At 35.3% G+C, this 21,369-nt stretch overlaps 1 protein-coding gene across 1 annotated transcript; it reads left to right on the top strand.

Annotated features, from left to right (window-relative positions):
- Positions 1-8,380: 8,380 nt before the first annotated feature.
- LOC123686098 (histone H2A) lies at positions 8,381-8,889 on the top strand. Its single transcript, XM_045626081.1, has one exon. The coding sequence runs from the start codon at positions 8,425-8,427 to the stop codon at positions 8,797-8,799; it is 375 nt and encodes a 124-aa protein (XP_045482037.1). The 5' UTR covers positions 8,381-8,424; the 3' UTR covers positions 8,800-8,889.
- Positions 8,890-21,369: the final 12,480 nt, after the last annotated feature.

Raw genomic sequence — 21,369 nt, 5'->3', positions numbered from 1 at the left:
ACATGACTTCATAGTAAATATTCATTTCTGTGGTTTTTTTTCCACAATAGAACAGAGTTGCATTCAGCCAAAGTACCCAATTTTTTGAATTTCACAGATAATTTTTTTTTTTTAAGATCAAGTTATTCGAAAACGGCGCTTTGTACGAGAAAATATGAAGAATACTTTTATTTTTCAAATTAGCCAAATATTCTTCAATGAACGTTCAAATTACTATTAAGAGTTGGTTTCTTCGAATTTCTGGTATTTTGATGGTATGTTATGTTCATAACATAGAAACAGAAGAATGTGTATGGAATCTGGTGTTCGGAGAAGATGTATCACATCAAAAAAAAGCTATATTTCAAAAATCATTTCCTTCGATACAACCATTTCCGAGATATAGCCGATAATCACATTTTTTTAACGATTTTCAACAGCCTGTATCTTTTTAACCGGGCCGAATCGGAAAAAATGGTAAAGGAAAAAAGTGTTTCTTTTGACCTCAGGAATCTTGGGTTAAAATATATGTACAAGTCAAAGACTCACCCTGTATATATATATATATATATATATATATATATATATATATATATATATATATATATATATATAGTATATTTCAACCAACAAAGAAAATCATGATTCAAGACGAGACAACCAAACATACACCTCGATTTATATATATATATATATATATATATATATATATATATATATATATATATATATATATATATATATATATATATATCGTGAATCTTTAAGGGAATTCGACTGATAAGAAGGATTTCAGTTCTACTCTTTATTCATACCAAGCTTTCGGAACTGGTTAGTTCCTTCCTCAGGGTTACTACAATTTTAACAATTAAAATTAAAATTACATATACAAAAAGAACTTTCCCAAATCTTTAAAAACAGTCACTTACAGAATTTGAGGTTGTCTCCTTAATAAGTTAAAATTCATCAATTAACGCTTTTTAAGTAAATTAGTCTCAAATACTCTATCAGTTGGATTAATCTTTCTTTGTCAATTGGATGTGAAGTATAAACAGTGTGTCTAACCTAACTTAATTATTTTCTTTGGTACATATCACAGAATCTCATTGCGTCAACTTTGGTTTACTTTTTCTTCTTATTTTTATTCGTCTAGTGGTCCATCATAGACTCGTTCCCGGTTTGGATATGTTAACAGGAACGTGTAAACATTGCTTAATCTTTGTACGTCAGTTTTTTTATTTATTGGATTTTCTTGATTTCTTATGTTGATCATTTCTTGTATCAGTCTTTTATTATATTTACCTTCCGTACATAATACTTCTGTATTTTCAAAATCAATTTTATGATCCTTTTTCATTGAGTGTACAGCTAAAGCACATCGTGGGTTCATTGTCCGGATATCACTCTTATGTAAAGTTAATCGACTCTTTAACCATTGAGATGTTTGTCCCACATAGGTGCTATCACATTCGGAACATTTAATTTTATACACTACATTAGATTTCAGTGGGTTTGGTGTTATATCTTTCAATTTACTGTATAACATCTTGATAGTTTTCGTGTTGTATGTACTTATTTTTACTTTTTCATCTTTAAAACAATTCTTAATTTTGCTGGTTAGATTTCCTATGTTGGGAAGGCTGCCATATTTTATTACAGGATCATCTTGAACTATATTTTCAATTTGTTCAGGTTTTCGTCGAGATTCTGTTATGGAGACTCTGTCAGTTTCATACATTAGTTTGTCGAGCATTTGTTTTGGATAGGAATTTTGCCGAAAGATCTCATGTAATTTCTTTATGTTCGCATCCACCATATCTGGATGGCAGATTCTTTGTATCCTGTTTTTCATTTCTTTGATACAATTTATTTTCATGTTTATCGGATGTTCTGATTTGAAATGTATGAATTTGTTTGAATTTGTTTCTTTTTGATACCAGTCCAGTTTAATTATGTTATTTATTCTGCAAACCTTTGTATCCAGGAATGGAACAGAATTATTTTCATCTTCTCTTTCACTTGTAAATTGGATGTTCAAGTCAAAACTGTTAAATACCTGAATTATCTCCTCCAAGCCTGTTTTCGGTATTGCAAGTATCAAATCATCTACAAATTTTTTTAAGAAAAACACCTTGAAGGACAACTTTGGAATGGAAATGTCCAAAACATAATCCATAACATAAAGGGACAGTACCGGGCTAAGTTTGGACCCCATAGCACAGCCAAATGTCTGTACATAAAATTTCCCTTCAAATATGAAATAGTTGTTATCGAGTATGAACTCAACGATCTCCATAAACAGTGTTTTGGGTACATTACAATGTTCTTCAATCTTACTCCACTTAGTCTCTAGCACTTTCATCACTAGTTCTTTATATATATTCCCAAACAGGTTTACCACATCTAATGAGACTACTTCATATTCTGGTGGAATAGCAAGGTCATTAATAAATGTTGCAAATTCAAACGAATCTTTTATATAATAGTCATTATTTTGGTTGTAAGCATTCGAGAGTATTTTTGCTATAAATTCAGCCAGTGTTGACATTGGGCTCTGTAAGAGTAAAACTGAAATCCTTCTTATCAGTCGAATTCCCTTAAAGATTCACGATATTTATAGTACGACTGTTAGCTGGAGACAATATATATGTATATATATATATATATATATATATATATATATAAATAATATCAGTAACTGTTTAGTTTCCATGCGTTCTACCGTTGTAAAATCCCGCCCAGTTTCCCTTCTTATCTCTTCGTTCCTGATATGTTGCAATCTGGAAACTCTACAAGATCTTATCGAAATGTCCATCTCTAATTTGTCTATGGTCTTTTTTTTTCTGGAAGTTGCCAGCATTCACAGCCATAAGTTAAAATAGATTCTACAACTGTTGTGTAGATTGTTGCCTCTGATATTGAAACCTTTTTTTTTCGTTTCAGTAGCCGTTCAGTTGTTTATAGATAGAGTTGAGTAGGGGTGGAGGAGTCTCGATAGAAATGGCCCCCATTAATTGGGGATCTGCTTAGTGGTTATGTTTGCCTTAGAATGTTAGATGATATCATAGTTCTCCAGTCGCATACTCCAGGAAGTTTATTTTAATTGGGGTCGGATCTTGTATATTCTCAAAATTTAAATATGTATGTCGTAAAAAGATTTACCCAGATTTTTTCCTAATTAGGATGTCTATTAGCTGTTCTTTCGATCCTATTCTTGGGGCATCCTTTCTGCTGTGTAGTAATTTTCAACTCTGTATTTCTCAGAGTAACTAACGCTAAAAGATTACATATATCATGCTGTTACAATCATTACGTGTTCTTCAATTAACGGAAACTCTAGAGCCCGTAAGCAATCAGAGGTCTCCCCAAAGGACGTAGTTAATATCACACAATCTACTTCTACGAAAGATGAAAAAAAACTCCTCTCCTGACCTATCTAGCTGCCGGTATCACTAGGCAACAACAGTACCTAGAAGTGAAGGGAATCCAATATGCTGATGTCATCATCAAAATGACATCACACCGAATAAATAAGTCAAAATCATTATTTTGATCCGTATCTGATAGAACGCTCGAGCTTTTCGGATTCTGAAGAGTTTTTATGTCAAAATAGACGACGTAATATCCCCACCAGACAAATGGAAGCAGGAGTGCCTCAAGGTTCAGTTCTAAGCCCAAAATCAACAACATCTGCATATGCAACGCCCCAAAAAGGTCAAGGAATATGCTAGCTCTATACGCAGATGATAGATGTCATTTACAGAATAGTGATCGCAGCACTAGATGATTTATATATTACAGACGAATGTTTCATTAAGGTGAAAGATTCAAATGAAATGACTAAACCTGCATAGTCAACTGTGCGATTGTATTTTTCTTCCTGTTAATTTCTAGCTGTTTGCGGAACCAATTATCAAATATATTGGGACTGTATGCAAATAAAAAAACAAACAAAAAAACAAATAATAATTCAAACTCTATGGATGGCAATCAATGGCATTCAATGTATGAAATTAGTATACTAAGCCCTACCTCATTCAGAGTATGGAACGTACTACGCTGATTGGTCGAAACCGCGAGTATATATATATGTATACGAGGACATTTTCGAGGAATTCATTCGAATTCGAATTCATTCAGTGTGTGTCTTATGTGTGTCATACGTTCCAGAGTGTGTCTTAGTGGAAGTTACCTGCCCGACAGTGCTTAGTGCGCAACCCAACTGAGGACGAAGTCGACGGACTTTTAAACGTAAATTACTCCGAGTCAGGACTCGTCCTGTTATCATGGAGAAGCAGGTTCAAGAGCTTACCCTGCTCATAACTGAGCTCAGAAAAGAACTTCAAGAAATAAGAAGAGAAAACGCGGAATTGAAGGCGAAAATACTGCTCCAAACAACCTACGGAGCAGAATCCCCGACCCCACAGTTTAGCGATGACGAGCTAAACAGCGAAACAAATGAATGGAGACAGACTCCAAAAAGACTGAGAAAAACCCAACGTCAAACAGAAAATAAAATCACACAAGCCAGAAACCATTTCGCCATCCTAGAGGACGAAGAAATGGAAATTACGCCCCCACAGACCCAAACAGAGACTGAGACAAACCTCAGACCCCTCGGCAGTCAACGACGGAACAGAATAGAGTTCCCTCCCATGCCAACGAAAACAGTGCCTCTCACTGAAGCCCTAAAACCCCAGGTCATCCCAAGAATTCCACCCATCAAGGTGAAAAACACGGAATCTTTCCCGGCAATCGAGAAACTTGCCAGAGAAAGAAGTATCAAAATCAAATTTGCGAAGCACACCAACCAGGCCTTGCAAATTCACTTAGAAACGGCGGATGATCATAGGAAACTGACTGCCGGTTTGAAAGAACACAACCAGCAGTACTTCTCGTACACGCTCCCAGAGGACAAGCTCCTACGAGTTGTCATTAGGGGAATTCCTGCCCATGAGACTGAAACATCTATAAAAGACCAACTGAGAGATAAAGGCTTTGAAGTAATTGAAGTGACACAGCTTTACAAGCGTATCGATGGAGTTAAACATAACTTCCCCATGATGTTAGTGAAACTCCCAAGAAGCGAAGCAAGCAAGGAAATTTACAACCTAAAATTCCTGGGTCACTTCAAAATTAGCGTTGAAACGCAAAAGACCAAGCACTCGTATAAACAGTGCTTCAGGTGCCAACAGTTCGGGCACACGCAAGGGACGTGCCAACTAAATCCCAAGTGCGTCAAGTGCAGCGGAGAACACTGGTCTTTCGAGTGCGAAAAACCAAAAACAACCCCGGCGGTCTGTGCAAACTGCGGACTTTCACACCCAGCAAACTACCGTGGCTGTAAAAATTATCCGGGTAACTCAAAGAAGGAGAAAACCCAGCCGAGGAAGTTCGAATCGAACAAAATTGTGGAGGGTATATCCTACACAGACAAAGTGGCCCCGAAACCGAAACCAACCCAAAACAAAGAACCATCCATGACAGAGATGCTGGCCCAAGTCACATCTCTACTCACAAAAATAGTAAGCAGACATGCAAAATAGAAAGCCCACATCTCTAAAAGTGCTCGCATGGAATGCAAATTCCATTAAAAATAAAATTCTGGAACTAGGAGATTTTGTCCAGGAAGAAAATTTCGACGTCATTCTGCTATCTGAAACGCATTTAAAACCAGCTGACACACTGTCACTCCCAAACTACCGCTGTTACCGAAGTGACAGAGTCATCGGAAGAAACGGCGGCGTTGCTGCATTAGTCAAATCAAATATTGAACACGAAAGAGTACAAAATTACGAAACGGAGAATCTGGAACACGCTGCGGTGAATATCACGATGTCCGACAACAGACCCATCACGATCATCGCAGCTTACAACTCCCCGAATAAACCTCTCCTTCCGTCAGACCTGGACCAAGTTTTCCCCTCGACCAACAGGATCGTGCTTGGTGGTGATCTGAACGCGAAACACGCCATATGGAACTCGAGAACCACGACGACAAGAGGAAGGATACTCGCCTCTCATTCCACGACCAACAACTATTCTGTTGTTGGTCCTGAAACACCGACTCACTATGGCAGAGGGAGACCCGACGTCCTAGATGTCTTCATACTCAATAATATCGAGTATTCACCAGAAATCCACACGAAGACAGCCCTCAGTTCAGATCACAACCCAATTATATTAAAACTGGCAGATTGGCACGATACTCCGACATTGCACACGGAGAGGTTTATAAACTGGAATAAGTTTAATGAATTGCTAACCAGCTCACAACCTTTGGAAGATCTTACAAACAAAACTGAAATTGATAATGCAGCAAAAAGACTGACAGTAGACATCCAAAATGCTATAACAGGATCGACGTCGACAACTTCAAAGAAATCCCCGGATAAAAACAGCCTCCCTCAAGAGATAAAATACTTGATTCGCCTCAAGAACAGAGCCTTACGCAAAGCTCAGAGGACCATGAACCCCATGGATAAAAGGGAGGCAAACCGTTGGACAAACAAGGTGAAAACCGAGATCCAGAATTTCAGGAACGAAAGATGGCAAACACTTTTAGAGAACATTAACGAAGACTGTGACAACTCAAACGCCCATCATAAGCCAATGTGGGATCTTATGAAGCGAATGGGCAATAAAAAGAATAGATCACTACCATTACACGGACCAGGCCGTATTGTTCACACAGACCAAGGAAAGGCAGACGTTTTCGCTGATAGATTAGAACTCCAATTTTCTGAGAATGAAACCCCGGAAGACGACGTTGACTTTGAGGAAACAATAGAGAGAAAAGTAAGGAAAATTCTACGAGGACAGTGCGACTCAGCGTTGAGACCAACTAACGCAGATGAAGTGCAGGAGGTTATAAAGAACCTAAAGAAAAGAAGCTCCCCTGGTGAAGATGGTATTTCCAATACGCATCTGAAAAACGTACCAGTAGAATTTACACAAAACCTTGCCACATTAATCAATGGCATCTTCCGACTACAACACTTCCCAGAAGTGTGGAAGAATGCCGTTGTGATAATGATTCCAAAACAAGGTGACGACCCAATATTTCCTCAAAGTCACCGCCCCATAAGCCTTTTACGGACTATGGGAAAAATCACCGAGAGAGTCATCCTTAGAAGACTGGAAGAAGAGTTGGAGGAAAACAACGTCATTCCAGATGAACAATACGGCTTCAGAACGGAACATTCGACAGAGCAGCAAGTCCTCAGGCTAACGGAGTCGGTGATCCAAAACATTAATAGGAAACACACATGCACGGCCACATTTTTCGATATCTCGAAGGCGTTCGACAAAATGTGGCACGATGGTCTAATGTACAAGATGAACCAAGCAGGCATTAATCTAAATTTAATCAAGATCATTAAAAGTTACCTCACGTCCCGGACCTTCCAAGTAAGGATTGGCACTTGTAAGTCAGCAAAAACCTCAATTAAAGCTGGAGTACCACAAGGAGGAGTACTCTCGCCGAAGTTGTACAACATTTTCTCGTCTGACATCCCAAGAATCTTTAACGAAGATGTGAAAATTTTCACATACGCTGATGACACTGCTGTACTTGCCCATTCAAGGAACATGAACCTTAGTGGAAGATACCTTCAGACTGCCACAGACGACATCCTGAAATGGATGGAAAAATGGAAGGTGAAAGTTAATCCAGCTAAGTCGCAAGCAATTGTTTTCAGCAGAAAATCAGGACTACCAACAAGTCAAATAGACATAAATGGGGAAAAGATCCCGTGGATCAACAAAATTAAATACCTCGGTGTGATCTTTGACCGCAAACTCACGTGGAAAGATCACATCGACGCAATCAGAAAGAAAGTCAGTCAGAAAAATGTGCAACTTCATCCCCTATTAGCGAGAAATAGTCAGCTGAGCTTGGATAACAAACTGAGACTATACAAAGTTGTCATAATACCAAGCATCCTTTACTGCTCCACAGCTTGGGGTCAAGCTGAAAAGTGCCACAAAAATAAACTGGAAATATTACAAAATAAAATACTAAGGAAATTAACAGATGCCCCTTGGTTCATCCGAAACGCCGACATTAGACAAGACCTACAAATGGACACGATTTCGAAGCAAATAAGACTCCGAAACAGGAAGCTGTTAGAAAAACTAGAGTTTCACTCAAACAAGACCCTGGAAGATGCCCTTAACTACGATCCGCAAGGCCCCTCGAAAATAAAGCGTCCCAAGTTAGCGCTTTTAGAAAACGGAGAAGAAAGCTAAACTCCGTCCCAATAAGCGTGTGAGACTCCAACACGCTCTCTGAAGTTTCCTTCTCCTAAAAGGAAACAACCAGGACTAAGGATAAAAGTGTTTTACACTATTCCGATAGAAACCAACGTCCATCTTTCGAGGAATTATCAAAGCCCAACAATCATTTTACTCTCCCATATTCGCGTATTATATTATTATATTATAATGTCTGGTCGCGGTAAAGGTGGAAAAGTTAAGGGTAAGGCAAAGTCTCGTTCCAACCGAGCTGGATTACAATTTCCAGTTGGTCGTATTCATCGTTTATTACGCAAAGGAAATTATGCTGAACGAGTTGGAGCTGGAGCACCCGTCTATCTAGCCGCTGTTATGGAATATCTAGCCGCCGAAGTTTTGGAATTGGCCGGTAACGCAGCACGTGACAACAAGAAAACCAGAATTATTCCCAGACATCTTCAGCTGGCAATCAGAAACGACGAAGAGTTGAACAAATTGCTATCGGGAGTAACTATCGCTCAAGGTGGTGTTTTACCGAATATCCAAGCCGTCCTCTTGCCAAAGAAGACAGAAAAGAAATCATAAATACAATCTGTATGTGAAACGGCCCTTTTCAGGGCCACAATATTTCCTCATTGAAAAGATTTTTTTATCATCTGATCACTTTGGGTATAATAAAATTGCGACAATTTCACGGTCCTACTGACATTCGTAAGTAGGGTAAATGCTCTGATTTTCGACCAAATTAACAAAAACATCGATTTCGGGTACGACTTTTTCACACATAAACTAATCAAATTTTAAAGGTGTTGATGTTCATCGATTCTTTGGCTAGTTTTAAATAATTTGTCATATAATTTTAAACGTTCTCTTCGCATTCAACCTTCGAAATGTGAAAACAGAAAATCTGAATAACATTCGGGTCACGACCATGCCGCAGAGTTCTCGACCATTTTTTTGTTTGTTTTCGACCACTAATAATAGTGGCCGCTCGCTTCTCGTCTTCACTTAAAAATTTTATATTTATATCAATCAGATGGATTTCAGATGAGGTAATTGAGTAAGAAACACTGGGAACGTAAAAAAATTATTCTGCAAAAGTTTTCATTTTCTATAAGTATTTCAAAATAGGAACTCATATTAAATAATATTATTTGGTTATTTTGTTCTTAATATCTTTTCAGAAACTAATGAGTATATAAAACACCGACCACAAGTGGTCGAGAATTAAGTATAGTATATCCAAAGTCACTTGGAGGAACCAGAATATTTCAATTATATGTTCAAGGGTTGTCCAAGTTTCCAGAAATTCCTTTGGGGCCAGTGAATTTATTGCCTAACAATACTTTCGAATAAACCCCCGGTATTTAGCGGATCGCGGTTTCCATTTCAAAGAGACATCTGGCCGAGCGTTTTTATGGACTAGTTCAAGTGGCTTTGTATATACTATACAATCAAATTGGTTCTCGACCGAGAATAAATGAAAGGTAGAATAAGTATGTTTCAACGTTAATTCAGTGGTCGCAAACTAATATTCAAAAAAAAAAAACGAACATGATCCAACAGAAATATATCGGTTGAAATAAACAATTATTGAAATTACATATTGGTTGTCGACCACTTTGGTCGAGAAATAAAAGGTAAAAATTTTCCAATACCAGTTCGCGACTGCCGAATAATATACATTTTCCTACAACTGCTATGAAAAGTAGCGTATTCTTCATAGCTTACTCAATTTCAAAACTATGTATTGCTCATACTGTGGGAAATATTATTTCTCACAGCACTTTGCCCACACCTCGCTTGGTAGACCAATGTAATTGGGCTTTTGAGTCGTTTCTATGGAAACGCGATAAATTCGCACATACATTTTGATTTGAATCAAGTCCATTACTTGAATTATTGAAATTTGTGCAGTTGTAGGAAAAGTACAGTGTGCAACATGTGGAGAAAGTCCTTTTCTCGCTCGTGTGAACTCGCGAGAAAAGTTGGACTTTCCCCACTTGTTGCACAATATACTATTTCAGCGCGAAAACTTTGACCTATACCCCTACTATGCAAACTATCTTGAAAGGGTAGCAATGGTCGAGAAAACACGTACGGCGGAAATATTTTACACTACAAGATATATTTTATTATTATTTTATCTCAAATCACGGAATGGTCGAGTCGAGAGACACTGACGGTCGGCTAACCAGTGCATTTACCCTATATACAGTGGCTTAGGTAGCTATTAGACCCGGGTCGATCGCAACCCACCGACGAGATAATCGGGTCGAAAGACTTAATATAATACAGTGGGAGATCAGGTAAGAAATTTACGAAATGGGTTGTTCTGAATAATGGTCTATTTTCGAATAAAAATGAACAAATTTGTAAAACAGTCCCCCACTATGAACAGTAGAAAAGGACTTATTCTAGTTAACTAGACCTTCAAACTTCGATTTATCGAATCGAATAAATTATCGTATAATTCGATAATTATCGTACCGGTGGCAACGATGGATTTCGGAGTTACTTTCGAGCTACAATTTATTTATTTTGTATTATTCAATAGTTATGTCAACTAATGGGGCTATGTTAATTGGTGCTTTTATCTTTTGAAAATGAAATAAAACAAAAGTAAAAGATAATGAAATCAAACTCAATAAAAAATAACTATACTACGAGGTTGCAACAGGTAAGTCGAGTCCGATTGTTCATTAAATTAGTGGAGAAATGGTGGACTGTATAAGCGACAGCGAAACATATGAAAATGATACTAAAGTCTAAAATTGTGGTTAACATTATAACTTACCTGATGGGCGTCAGGTTAGAAAACATAGCCTCTCCACAGGGCCCTTGGTGCGGGATATACAGGGTGTTTCCTAAACATACGGCAAAAATTCAGGGGGTTGTTCCTTGGACTATTTTAAGCATGTTTTGTCCTTGGATGATTTTTGAAAAACCTCTTTGTTTCGAAGATACAGGGCGAACAACATTTTTCATATTTTTAAAATTAATCATAGTTCAATAATTAATAATAATTTGGATTGGAAGAGGTGGACCTCATTTATGGCCTGCTCGTTCCCCGGACTTAAACCTCTTAGATTATTTCCTATGGGGCCATCTAAAATCATCAGTTTATACCACTCCAGTAGAAAATGTGGAAGACTTGCGAAATCGGATCATTGCTGGGTGTAACTTAATAAGAAATGATCCTGGTGTTTTTGAAAGGGTTCGGCAGTCAATGAGGAGAAGATTGGATGCTTGTATGCTGGCTAGAGGTGGTCATTTTCAACAGTTTTTGTAGGTTGAGTTGAATTTTCATGTAATTTTTCATAATAAAATGTTATTATCTGAAATTTTGTTTCCCCTATATCTTCGAAACAAATAGGTTTTTCAAAAATCATCAAAGGACAAAATATTCTTAGAATAGTCCAAGGAACAACCCCCTGAATTTTTGCCGCATGTTTAGGAAACACCCTGTATTTCAGCTCCAACTTTCGGTTTTCAAGGGCGGTGTAGAAAAGCTCTAACATAATGCGTTCGAGCGAATATAAAATCGACGAATAATGCGGGAGTTTCCGAATGAAGCCACCAATTGTTCACTTGTACACTCGCGAACTTACCATCTTTCGCTATACCTCGAACTCACACTAACAGGTAGGAAAGCTACACCTATCAATAACGCTCCCATGGTTTGAAAAATGCTAGGGTTCGTGTTGTAGTAAGGAAAATGTATCGACGAAAAGCTACAAAAATTCTACTTGCTGAAGAATCCGACAATCCGACAAGTTCGACAATCTAGGAATAAAAATCGTAACTTAACAACATGAACACCTAATTGAAAATGCGTAAAGTGAATGATATCTTACCTACAAAAGGAAATTTTTTTACGGTTAATTGGGATCCGGGAATTGAAAGCACGCGGGATGATTTTATATCATCCCGATATGAAAAATTCAACGAGGTAGAGAATGATGAAAATGTTTCACGATTAATGAATTATGTAGAACCACACTCGAATCGTTTCGCCAACGATGTGATCTTCAGAAACGTTAGGCTACTAACTATATATAGCAAAACATGTCCCTGGGGAGGGGGGCTCAAACTACCTCCACTACCTACCACATTATAGGTTAATCGTAACACCTACCAATCACAGTATATCGTTATAATCTACTTATAACTAAACTACAATTTGTCACTAAGAACCGTAAACTTCAGCGGATTGTTAATTTTCCCTTTGAACATACGTTCCATTGTGGCCAAAAACACTCTTCATTAGAATACTTGAACAGTTTTAACGATCTATCACACCAATAATCAAGTTTTGATAATACTGACGACAGTTGAGTCATTAATTAAATTATCGCCGATTTCAACGGATAATGTTCGACTGTGAATTTGAATCCACGCCACCAGAACTTCGAGTAGCTATCCGAAAAGCGTACGAAGCTTTTATAAACTGGTGTGCGAGTGAAGATGAAATAAGTCCAGTGCATTATGCTAAATAGCGAGCATAGATACTTGAAAAGGCAGAATGTTGGATACAAAGCGAATAAGTCAAGTGTTCCTTCCGGAGCAATAAAAATTTCTGAACGATGCTCCTGTAGAATGTCTCCCTAGTGACGTAACTTCTGAATTCCTTCAGTGCATATTAAAACAGGTTGCTTTGATTATTGCCATCTCCTGAGTTGGCGCAGGTGCGATGAACTTCTGAAATTGAGAATGAATGTGATATGGAAACGTTAGAAAATCGGATCATAATAACTTATTCTCGCGCAAATCTTTCAATTACATAAGCAGAGTGGATCAAAATAGCGAAACAATACTGTGACACGCGCAACAAAAACTGCGACTGTAAAAAGGGTTATTCTTACAAATGAGGGGTTTGGCAAAGTTACACGACAGCCTTTAAAGCAGGGGGGTGAAACCGCTAGTGCTAACACTGGCAACGGATGTGACGTCACAGTCACTCAGCATTACACGGTATACGTATCACGATGTAAAAATTTTATTCTCATAACAAGCCAATCAGCGTTCGAGGTTTCCAATAAATAGGTATTTGATTGAACAGCCAACAATTAATTGTGTTTGTAATGCATGTATGGTAGCAATGAACAGATCAAGTAGTTTTTATTGTCGCTTATTACAAGTTCTGTTTTAGGTTTCAGGTAATCCATGAGAAACTAAATTTAGAACATAATTAGACTGGGTTTTTCCTCATATCGTATTTCAATGTACTAATATATCTGAAAGCCCTCTTACTTGCGATTATAATATTCCTTCAAAATCAACTGGATTTAAGTTAAATTCTGTTCCTCGGCCTTTACTGAAATATCAAATTAATTATCATCATCCCTATGATTCCAGAACTACCCCAAATGTTTCTTGTATGGAAAATATTAATGATTTTAACATGCCATGTGAAAGTAAAACTTTCGATGATTTTTGAAGTTTGATGAATAATTAATATTTAGTTTTTTATGTTTCAGAAGGAAGAAAATCGTTATTTTGCATAGAAATATTTCTGATTTACATCTGAAAAAACACGTTTGTATAATGATTTCAAAACTTAATTGCAATGAAAAATGAATGATGACTATTTTGAGCAGTTCAATAGTTAATTTATGTTGTATATCTGGGACAAAATTTGATTTTCTCCTCACAAACAGAGTGGGCAAATTTCGATGTTTTTGCACTACAACTTCTAAACCTGAGGTGATAGACAAAATCTGATATCCCATATTCTCGGTCTCTTGTTTTGAGAAACTAACAAGGTTAGAATTCATTTTTGGCCACCTTTTGTTTTCGAGTTATAAGCGAAAATTGGAAAAATGGCGATATCGAAAAACTTTTACATCTCCGCTTGTACTGATGCTAGAGCTCCGAAATTTAAACATTATACAGACACTTTTTTACGTAGAATCCAGTGGCGTGCTCGTGTTTTCGAAAAGGTTTTTAATTACGAAGCTATGACCCAAAGTTATGTTTTTTCAAAGGGAACACTAAATTTCTATGCCATGTTTTGAAAGCTTAATTTTTCCCGATTTCAAAAATTTATAACATTGAATGATTTGTATTAAAATAAACAACAGAAAATGGTCAAAAACCTTTTTTTACCTAAGAGTCTCAATATTTCTATGGTTTCAACTGTTGATGAGCTCATAAAAATTGAGCTTTCTATAACAAGAGCAGTGTCCTTCCGGCAATCTGATTATTTCTATGCTTCTTACTCATTTCTACAAAATTCGAATCAATTCGGCAATTGTTCATAAAACAAATCATAAGGATAAGGACAGTCCCTCTCAGAGAAATACCAACCGTAGACACGTGTTTCGGGCTTTCGGCCCTCATCAGTACGGTGAACAAGTGTTAGGATGTGCAACACTTGAAAGAAACAACAAACAAACAGTTGTTCTGTTGTTGTGTTGTTGACTCTGTTTGTTTGTTGTTTCTTTCAAGTGTTGCACATCCTAACACTTGTTCACCGTACTGATGAGGGCCGAAAGCCCGAAACACGTGTCTACGGTTGGTATTTCTCTGAGAGGGACTGTCCTTATCCTTATGATTTGTTTTATGAACAATTGCCCTCGTTATCCTTCCGACATATATATATATATATATATATATATATATATAATTACATAATATGAACCCTTACTAAATAAATAGATCCTTTCCTTCAATCCCATAAGAACTACATATTACAATGTATCTAATTGCAGATTCAGCATTTCATCTTTATGAATAGCCCTTTGTTTCACTTGTTATTGAATTGTTATTCACCTAGGAATTTAGATAAGAAAATCTATAAAGGGGACTGAATCTGTGTACTCATTAAGAATTGATTGGTCATTCTTTAAGAATTGATTGTGTATCCATTAAGAAAAGATTGTCTCGCTTTGTATTCGAAATAAATCGTTTTGTTTTTAAAAACGAGGTTTTCCACCACAAAAACATAATTGGCGACGAGTTGATGGGATTGTGCCATTCCTATTAAAGAAGAAAATTTGGTGACATTGATTGTGCAATTCTTTCCTGCCAGAAGAAGAAGTTCCTGCAGTGATCCAAGAATCCAACTCAATCAACATCGATCTTTCTAGGACGTCGGTTTCAACCGTTCAGCACAACCGGACAGAGAGTAGAAAACCACCCAGAAGCCCTGATCACCTGAGTAGCGCCCCGTGACGACTTCACAGAATACAATTTGGTGAGCAAAATCCTTTCCAATCCTTTCTTCCCAGTTTACTTATTCTGGACAAAAAGAGTCATCCTTTTTAATAGTTTTGTGTGTAAAACTGTATCATAGTTTTTCCTAGGTTTCTTTAAAAAACCGACATAAGAGTTTTCCCTAGGTTACTCATTTAAAAAACCGATTACTATATTTTACTTTATTGTATTGATAATTAATCAAGATTACGTCAGTAAAGCATTTTAAAGGTAAAAAAGAGCGTAAAGAAAATAAAAATATGGCTCAAGAAAGAATAGATTTAACATTGCCAGAAAAATTTGGAATGTTATTACCTAGATTTTCAGGAAAAGAAAATGAGTTGCATTCGTTCTTACGTAGCGCAGAACAATTTTTATTCATGTTTGCAAATGAAGCCCAAATAATTAAAGATTATTGTTTCGCAGTTGTAAAATCGAAACTTACTGATCGTGCATTAGCAGAGGTATCTACTTCTGATATACCTAACAATTGGGACGTTCTTAAACGATTCTTAAATACGAAATTCGGAGATCAAATAAATTTAGATGTATTAATTCATCAATTGCAATTTTTAGCAAAGAAGCCACATGAAGACATGTTAAATTTCATTGATAAAATAATATCGTTGAAAATTCGAATTAATTATAGAATAGATTCAGATCCTATGCCTGATCCAGAGAAATTAATTTATAAATCAAATATTTTAAAAATATGTAAAACAGTATTGATATCGAATTCCCCAATGGAATTACGAACTTATTTGATTACTAACAATGCATTTAACTTTGATAATACCGTAAACGCTGTAAAAGATTATTTATGTAATATGGCTCAGTATGAATTATTAGACAGAAGTCGAAATAAAAATCCTATACATAAAAATGTATCGAGAAATAATTATTCCGATCATCGCAATAATACAAACAAATACAATCATTTTTCAAATAATAATTACCGAACGCAGCATTATGAAACGCAGCATAGATTCCCTTCGAGACCGATACAATTTACGCAACGTCAAGTAAATACTCATTATCCTACGCAACGTGAAACGTTTGGTGTTCCAAGTACGTCGAGAAATCAAAACGTTTTTAAACCGAATCCAAATCAAAGAATAACTACCCCACCTGAAAGAATGTCAGTACAGACACGAGTTTATCCACAAAAAAGACCTAATTATTCGACCCAATATCAAAATAATCCCCAGAGAAAATTCTATAATAATAATGATCGAAGCCCTGATTTTCTCGTAGAAGAATTAACTCATATTGATATAAATCCTAATAAGAGAAATTCTTTCTCACAACCTTCTACATCGAAAAGTAATTTCTCAAATGAACGAAATTTTCGGGACCCTACTTTAGAAAACGAATTGACATGAAGCATACCCTAGATAATACAAATCAAAATCCTATTAAAGTACCAGTAGACCTTAGTCATTTAGAAACTGAAAAAAGAGATTTATCACAAAAACAGAAACTGCGTATTGCAAGTAATTTTAGAAAATTAAATGAAAAAACTATTGACATTAATCATCCAAAACAGGAAATAAACAGTCAATTGTCGAAACCTATAGAAATGAATAACATTGAATACGTATTTTCCAAATGCGATATAACTAATGATTCCAATAAAAGCGAAACCAATGAAATTGAAAATAATAAAGTCACGGAAGAAAAATCAGATAAACCCTCTGAATTATTAAATACTATTGAACAAAAAGATGATAATGTTTTGATTCATAAATCGATAGAAGATGTAAATGATCATAATTATACGGATATTTCCAGTGATCCAAAACGAAAATACTTAAAGACGAAAATAAATGAAGAATTTTCGAAAGATATAAATTACCATAAATTTCCCCATGATATTTGTCGAAAAAGCAAATTCAAACGACCTCCCATACAATTTCAATCAAGCTACGTAGGTCACGAACCGTTCAATTACTCCTATTGTAATACAAACCCAACTTATATCAAAGCCCCAATCACACGAAAACTTGATCCTGCATTCAAAAAGATAGATGCGAAAGAAATTGATTCTCATCGTATTCAAGACGATAAAAATAAACATATTTATCATAAAAAAATATTGAAACAACGAAAAAAATAAGTTTTAAATTTTATTTGCAGATTCAAAAATAGACCAAACAAATGGTATACTACTTACTCTAATAATGATAATTCTATGGACAAAAATAAGTATCATAATAAACGCACTCGAAATCATTCCCTTAGAAAATAATATATTACCCGTTTTATTAGGAAAAGCCTATGTTACGAATAAGAATCTACAATTGATTTATCATATTGATTTAAATAGGATAGAGGAAATAATTTTCAAATATCAAAAGGAAATTGAAAATCTGAAAAACCAAAAATTAGGTTTTGCTCAGACAGCAAATTATAAATATTTACAACATTCAAATGATATAAACTTTAAAGCCCTTGAAGAGATTCTTAATAAGAGTATTAAAACTAAAAGAGGATTAGTTAATCTTGGTGGTAAAATTTCAAAAATATTATTCGGAACGTTAGATTCAGACGATGAAGAATTATATCGAAACTATTTTAATAGCATACAGAAAAATGAGAAAACGCTCATGAAAAATCAGAAGCAAATAGCTACTGTTGTAAACGATCTGAAAAATAAGTATATCACTAAATTCAAAAATATGAATGAAAATCTGAAACTATTACAAATTGTTCCAGAGTTACGTGAGGTAGAGCAAATGCATCTCATGACATTTGAAATTAAAGATATTAAAAATACCCTTGATGAAATTCAAACAGCAATAAGTTTTGCAAGATTACACCTTTTACACGAATCTATTTTACCTTATGCTAAATTTGTCGAATTAATCAAGAATGTCACAATAATACCTGTTCATCACCTTAAAGATTATTATCAATTATGTCATACTAAGATTATTTTTCAAAACAAAATATTACTCTTTTTGATTTCAATTCCCACTGTTTATCAGAAAGGCTATGATCTATACAAGTTTTACTTCCTACCTCAGAATAATTTAACCATTTCCCATACCAATCCCTATATGCTCTCTCAAGAAGAATTATTGGAATGGTCAACTTCAACAAATAATTGTCATCCCGTGGAAGAAGATTTCTTATGTGATCAAGAATCATTAAATAAACCCCCAGAATGTCTCAGGAACATATTGAAAAATCATACAGAAAATTGTCCTAGAATTAAAACTACTTCACATTCAGACATCAGATTGTTAGAAGATGGAAGTATTCTATCGATAGACAACGTGAAAGTTCAAGAGAAATGCCCTCAACAAATTAAATATTATTTTACTCCTTCGATGGCACTCCTCCATTCAAAATGTGAAATAAGCAACCTACAGAAAGAGATTTTCCCTCTAACCACCATAAATGAAGAAAAATACATTATTCTACCCAAGCAGACCCATTTTATGAAGAATAATTCCAAAGAAGAAAATATCGAGAATGAAGATATTCCAGACATCGTCTTAGAAGACTTAGACCAGTGGAATCTTCAACCCATAGGAATAACTTTTACATTTATTTTAATAATATTTATAATAATAATTATTATTGCTTTTGCTTTTAGATATTTCAAAAGAAATGTATTTTTAAAAGCTACACCTCAGCCAGGTGATACCTTTTTCCAAGAAGGGGAGGAATTACATAATATGAACCCTTACTAAATAAATAGATCCTTTCCTTCAATCCCATAAGAACTACATATTACAATGTATCTAATTGCAGATTCAGCATTTCATCTTTATGAATAGCCCTTTGTTTCACTTGTTATTGAATTGTTATTCACCTAGGAATTTAGATAAGAAAATCTATAAAGGGGACTGAATCTGTGTACTCATTAAGAATTGATTGGTCATTCTTTAAGAATTGATTGTGTATCCATTAAGAAAAGATTGTCTCGCTTTGTATTCGAAATAAATCGTTTTGTTTTTAAAAACGAGGTTTTCCACCACAAAAACATAATTATATATATATATATATATATTTACCAACCATGCAGCGTCCTGGAAAACGATGTCTACAAACTGTACTGGGACACAACTATGGTCACGGACAGGGCAATATCGCATAACCGGCCGGACATAGTTCTGTTTAATAAGACCGAAAAATTGGTGCAGATAATAGACATAACGGTACCCGCCGATGATAATATCGCCCGAGCGTACACTGAGAAACTCACCAAATATCATGACCTCGCGTTTGAGCTGAAAGAAATGTACGGTCTGAGGAAAACATCAATTCTCCCACTCATAATATCGGTAAATGGCCTGGTGGAGACACACATGATTGAAAACACGAAACGTCTACAATTAGATACTTACCTGATTAGCCAAGCACAGAAAGAGGTCATCCTAGGTACCACGCGGACAGTCAGAAGATTTCTTACTAGCTCCTGAGTACAACCTTGGTCGCTGTGGTGACCCGGTTGTCTTGGATCCATCCCGCTTGTCGGTGAATAAAAAAAAAAAAAAATATATATATATATATATATATATATATATATATATATATTTTGATCATGTTATTTACCTGCTTTTTAATAGTCAATAGTATTTTCTTTATTTGGAAGTGTCAGGTTTTTAATGAAGTTGTTTAGTTCATATAAAAAAATATATAATTGTACGTTTCGGAGACATTCTCCTTCTTCAGTAAAAATGACTCATCTGATAGTTTACAATATGAAATATTAATTAAAATTGAGCCTTCAATTTCTCGTCATTTTACCTGAAATGACGAGAATAGTATGTTATGGAAAGAAAATAAATTTGTATTGTCTTCTAGATGTTCATCAACACGTTTATGGGCTGGAGGTGCATCATATCAAATATTCAATATGAAAGTTAATTTTTATGAATTTCAGATATCAAATGGATTGATAACTGTTAGAATATTAAGCTAGAGCACACATGTACCTAAGTTGATACTTTGAGGTCCTAAAATAGATTTGTAGAGAAAATAATTATACATCTTCAGAAGTAAATGAAGATAACAATAAAGGTCATCATCAAAAGTTTGTTATATGTACAATTTGGCGATATGAAGAAGAGAAAACGGATTCAAAATTGAAAAAATTTATGGCGCTTGAAATATGACGATTGAATTAATTTGAATGAAGAATAATCAGAAACGTTATCGGAGCATATTTGTTTGCACACTGCAGAGACAGTCACTGTACTTCTATGGGTTGATGTAATAACTGTGACGATACTGTACAAAAATATGATCAGTGGAGCAATTGATAATTAAATATGTCATATAGATATTGCTTCATGTTATGGAATTTCATTATTAATGAATCGTCTGATATCCACTAACAATGTACTTTTCAATGAGTGCTTCGAATGATGAGTCATCTTGGGGGATCGTTATATCCTTATAACGATTCCTTCAGATTCGAACAGAATTCTAGTTTGCTAGTTTTATAAATCTAGAATCGACCACAAATCTGATGAAATTAATATTTAATCGATAAATAGGTACATACAGATTACATGACTTACCTATTCACCTTCAATAGCGTCATCGAATGATTCATACAGTTTTATTAAAATAACCTATGTATTATTTTCCGAACACTGCGTAGAATGAAGAATTATTATATTCACATAACGACGCACCTAAAACTCACTTATCAGCTCAACGCACATAATTGAAATGAACCGTTTTCTGCTGCAAAATATTTGGTGAATGGTTACATCTGGTCTAATACTCTAGTGGGTTTTACGATTGTTGTTATTCACTTCTTTGAAAATGCCGCTCGCCTTTTCTGGGAAGAAATGTTTTCAAAAATAACCTTTTTTTATGACCTTTCCCTCTGGATATTAGGGGTAAATATACCTCCTGTAGGTATATCTTTCCTAACGAACTTCCGTGCTTTTCGTGTTTGATAAAAAAAAAATTTCGAATGTATTAGGTATTCCTAAT

Source organism: Harmonia axyridis, chromosome X, assembly GCF_914767665.1.
Source record: "Harmonia axyridis chromosome X, icHarAxyr1.1, whole genome shotgun sequence".
Taxonomy (NCBI): Eukaryota; Metazoa; Arthropoda; class Insecta; order Coleoptera; family Coccinellidae; genus Harmonia; species Harmonia axyridis.
The sequence above is the reverse complement of the archived record's forward strand: the minus strand, read 5'-3'. Positions and strand labels throughout refer to the sequence as shown.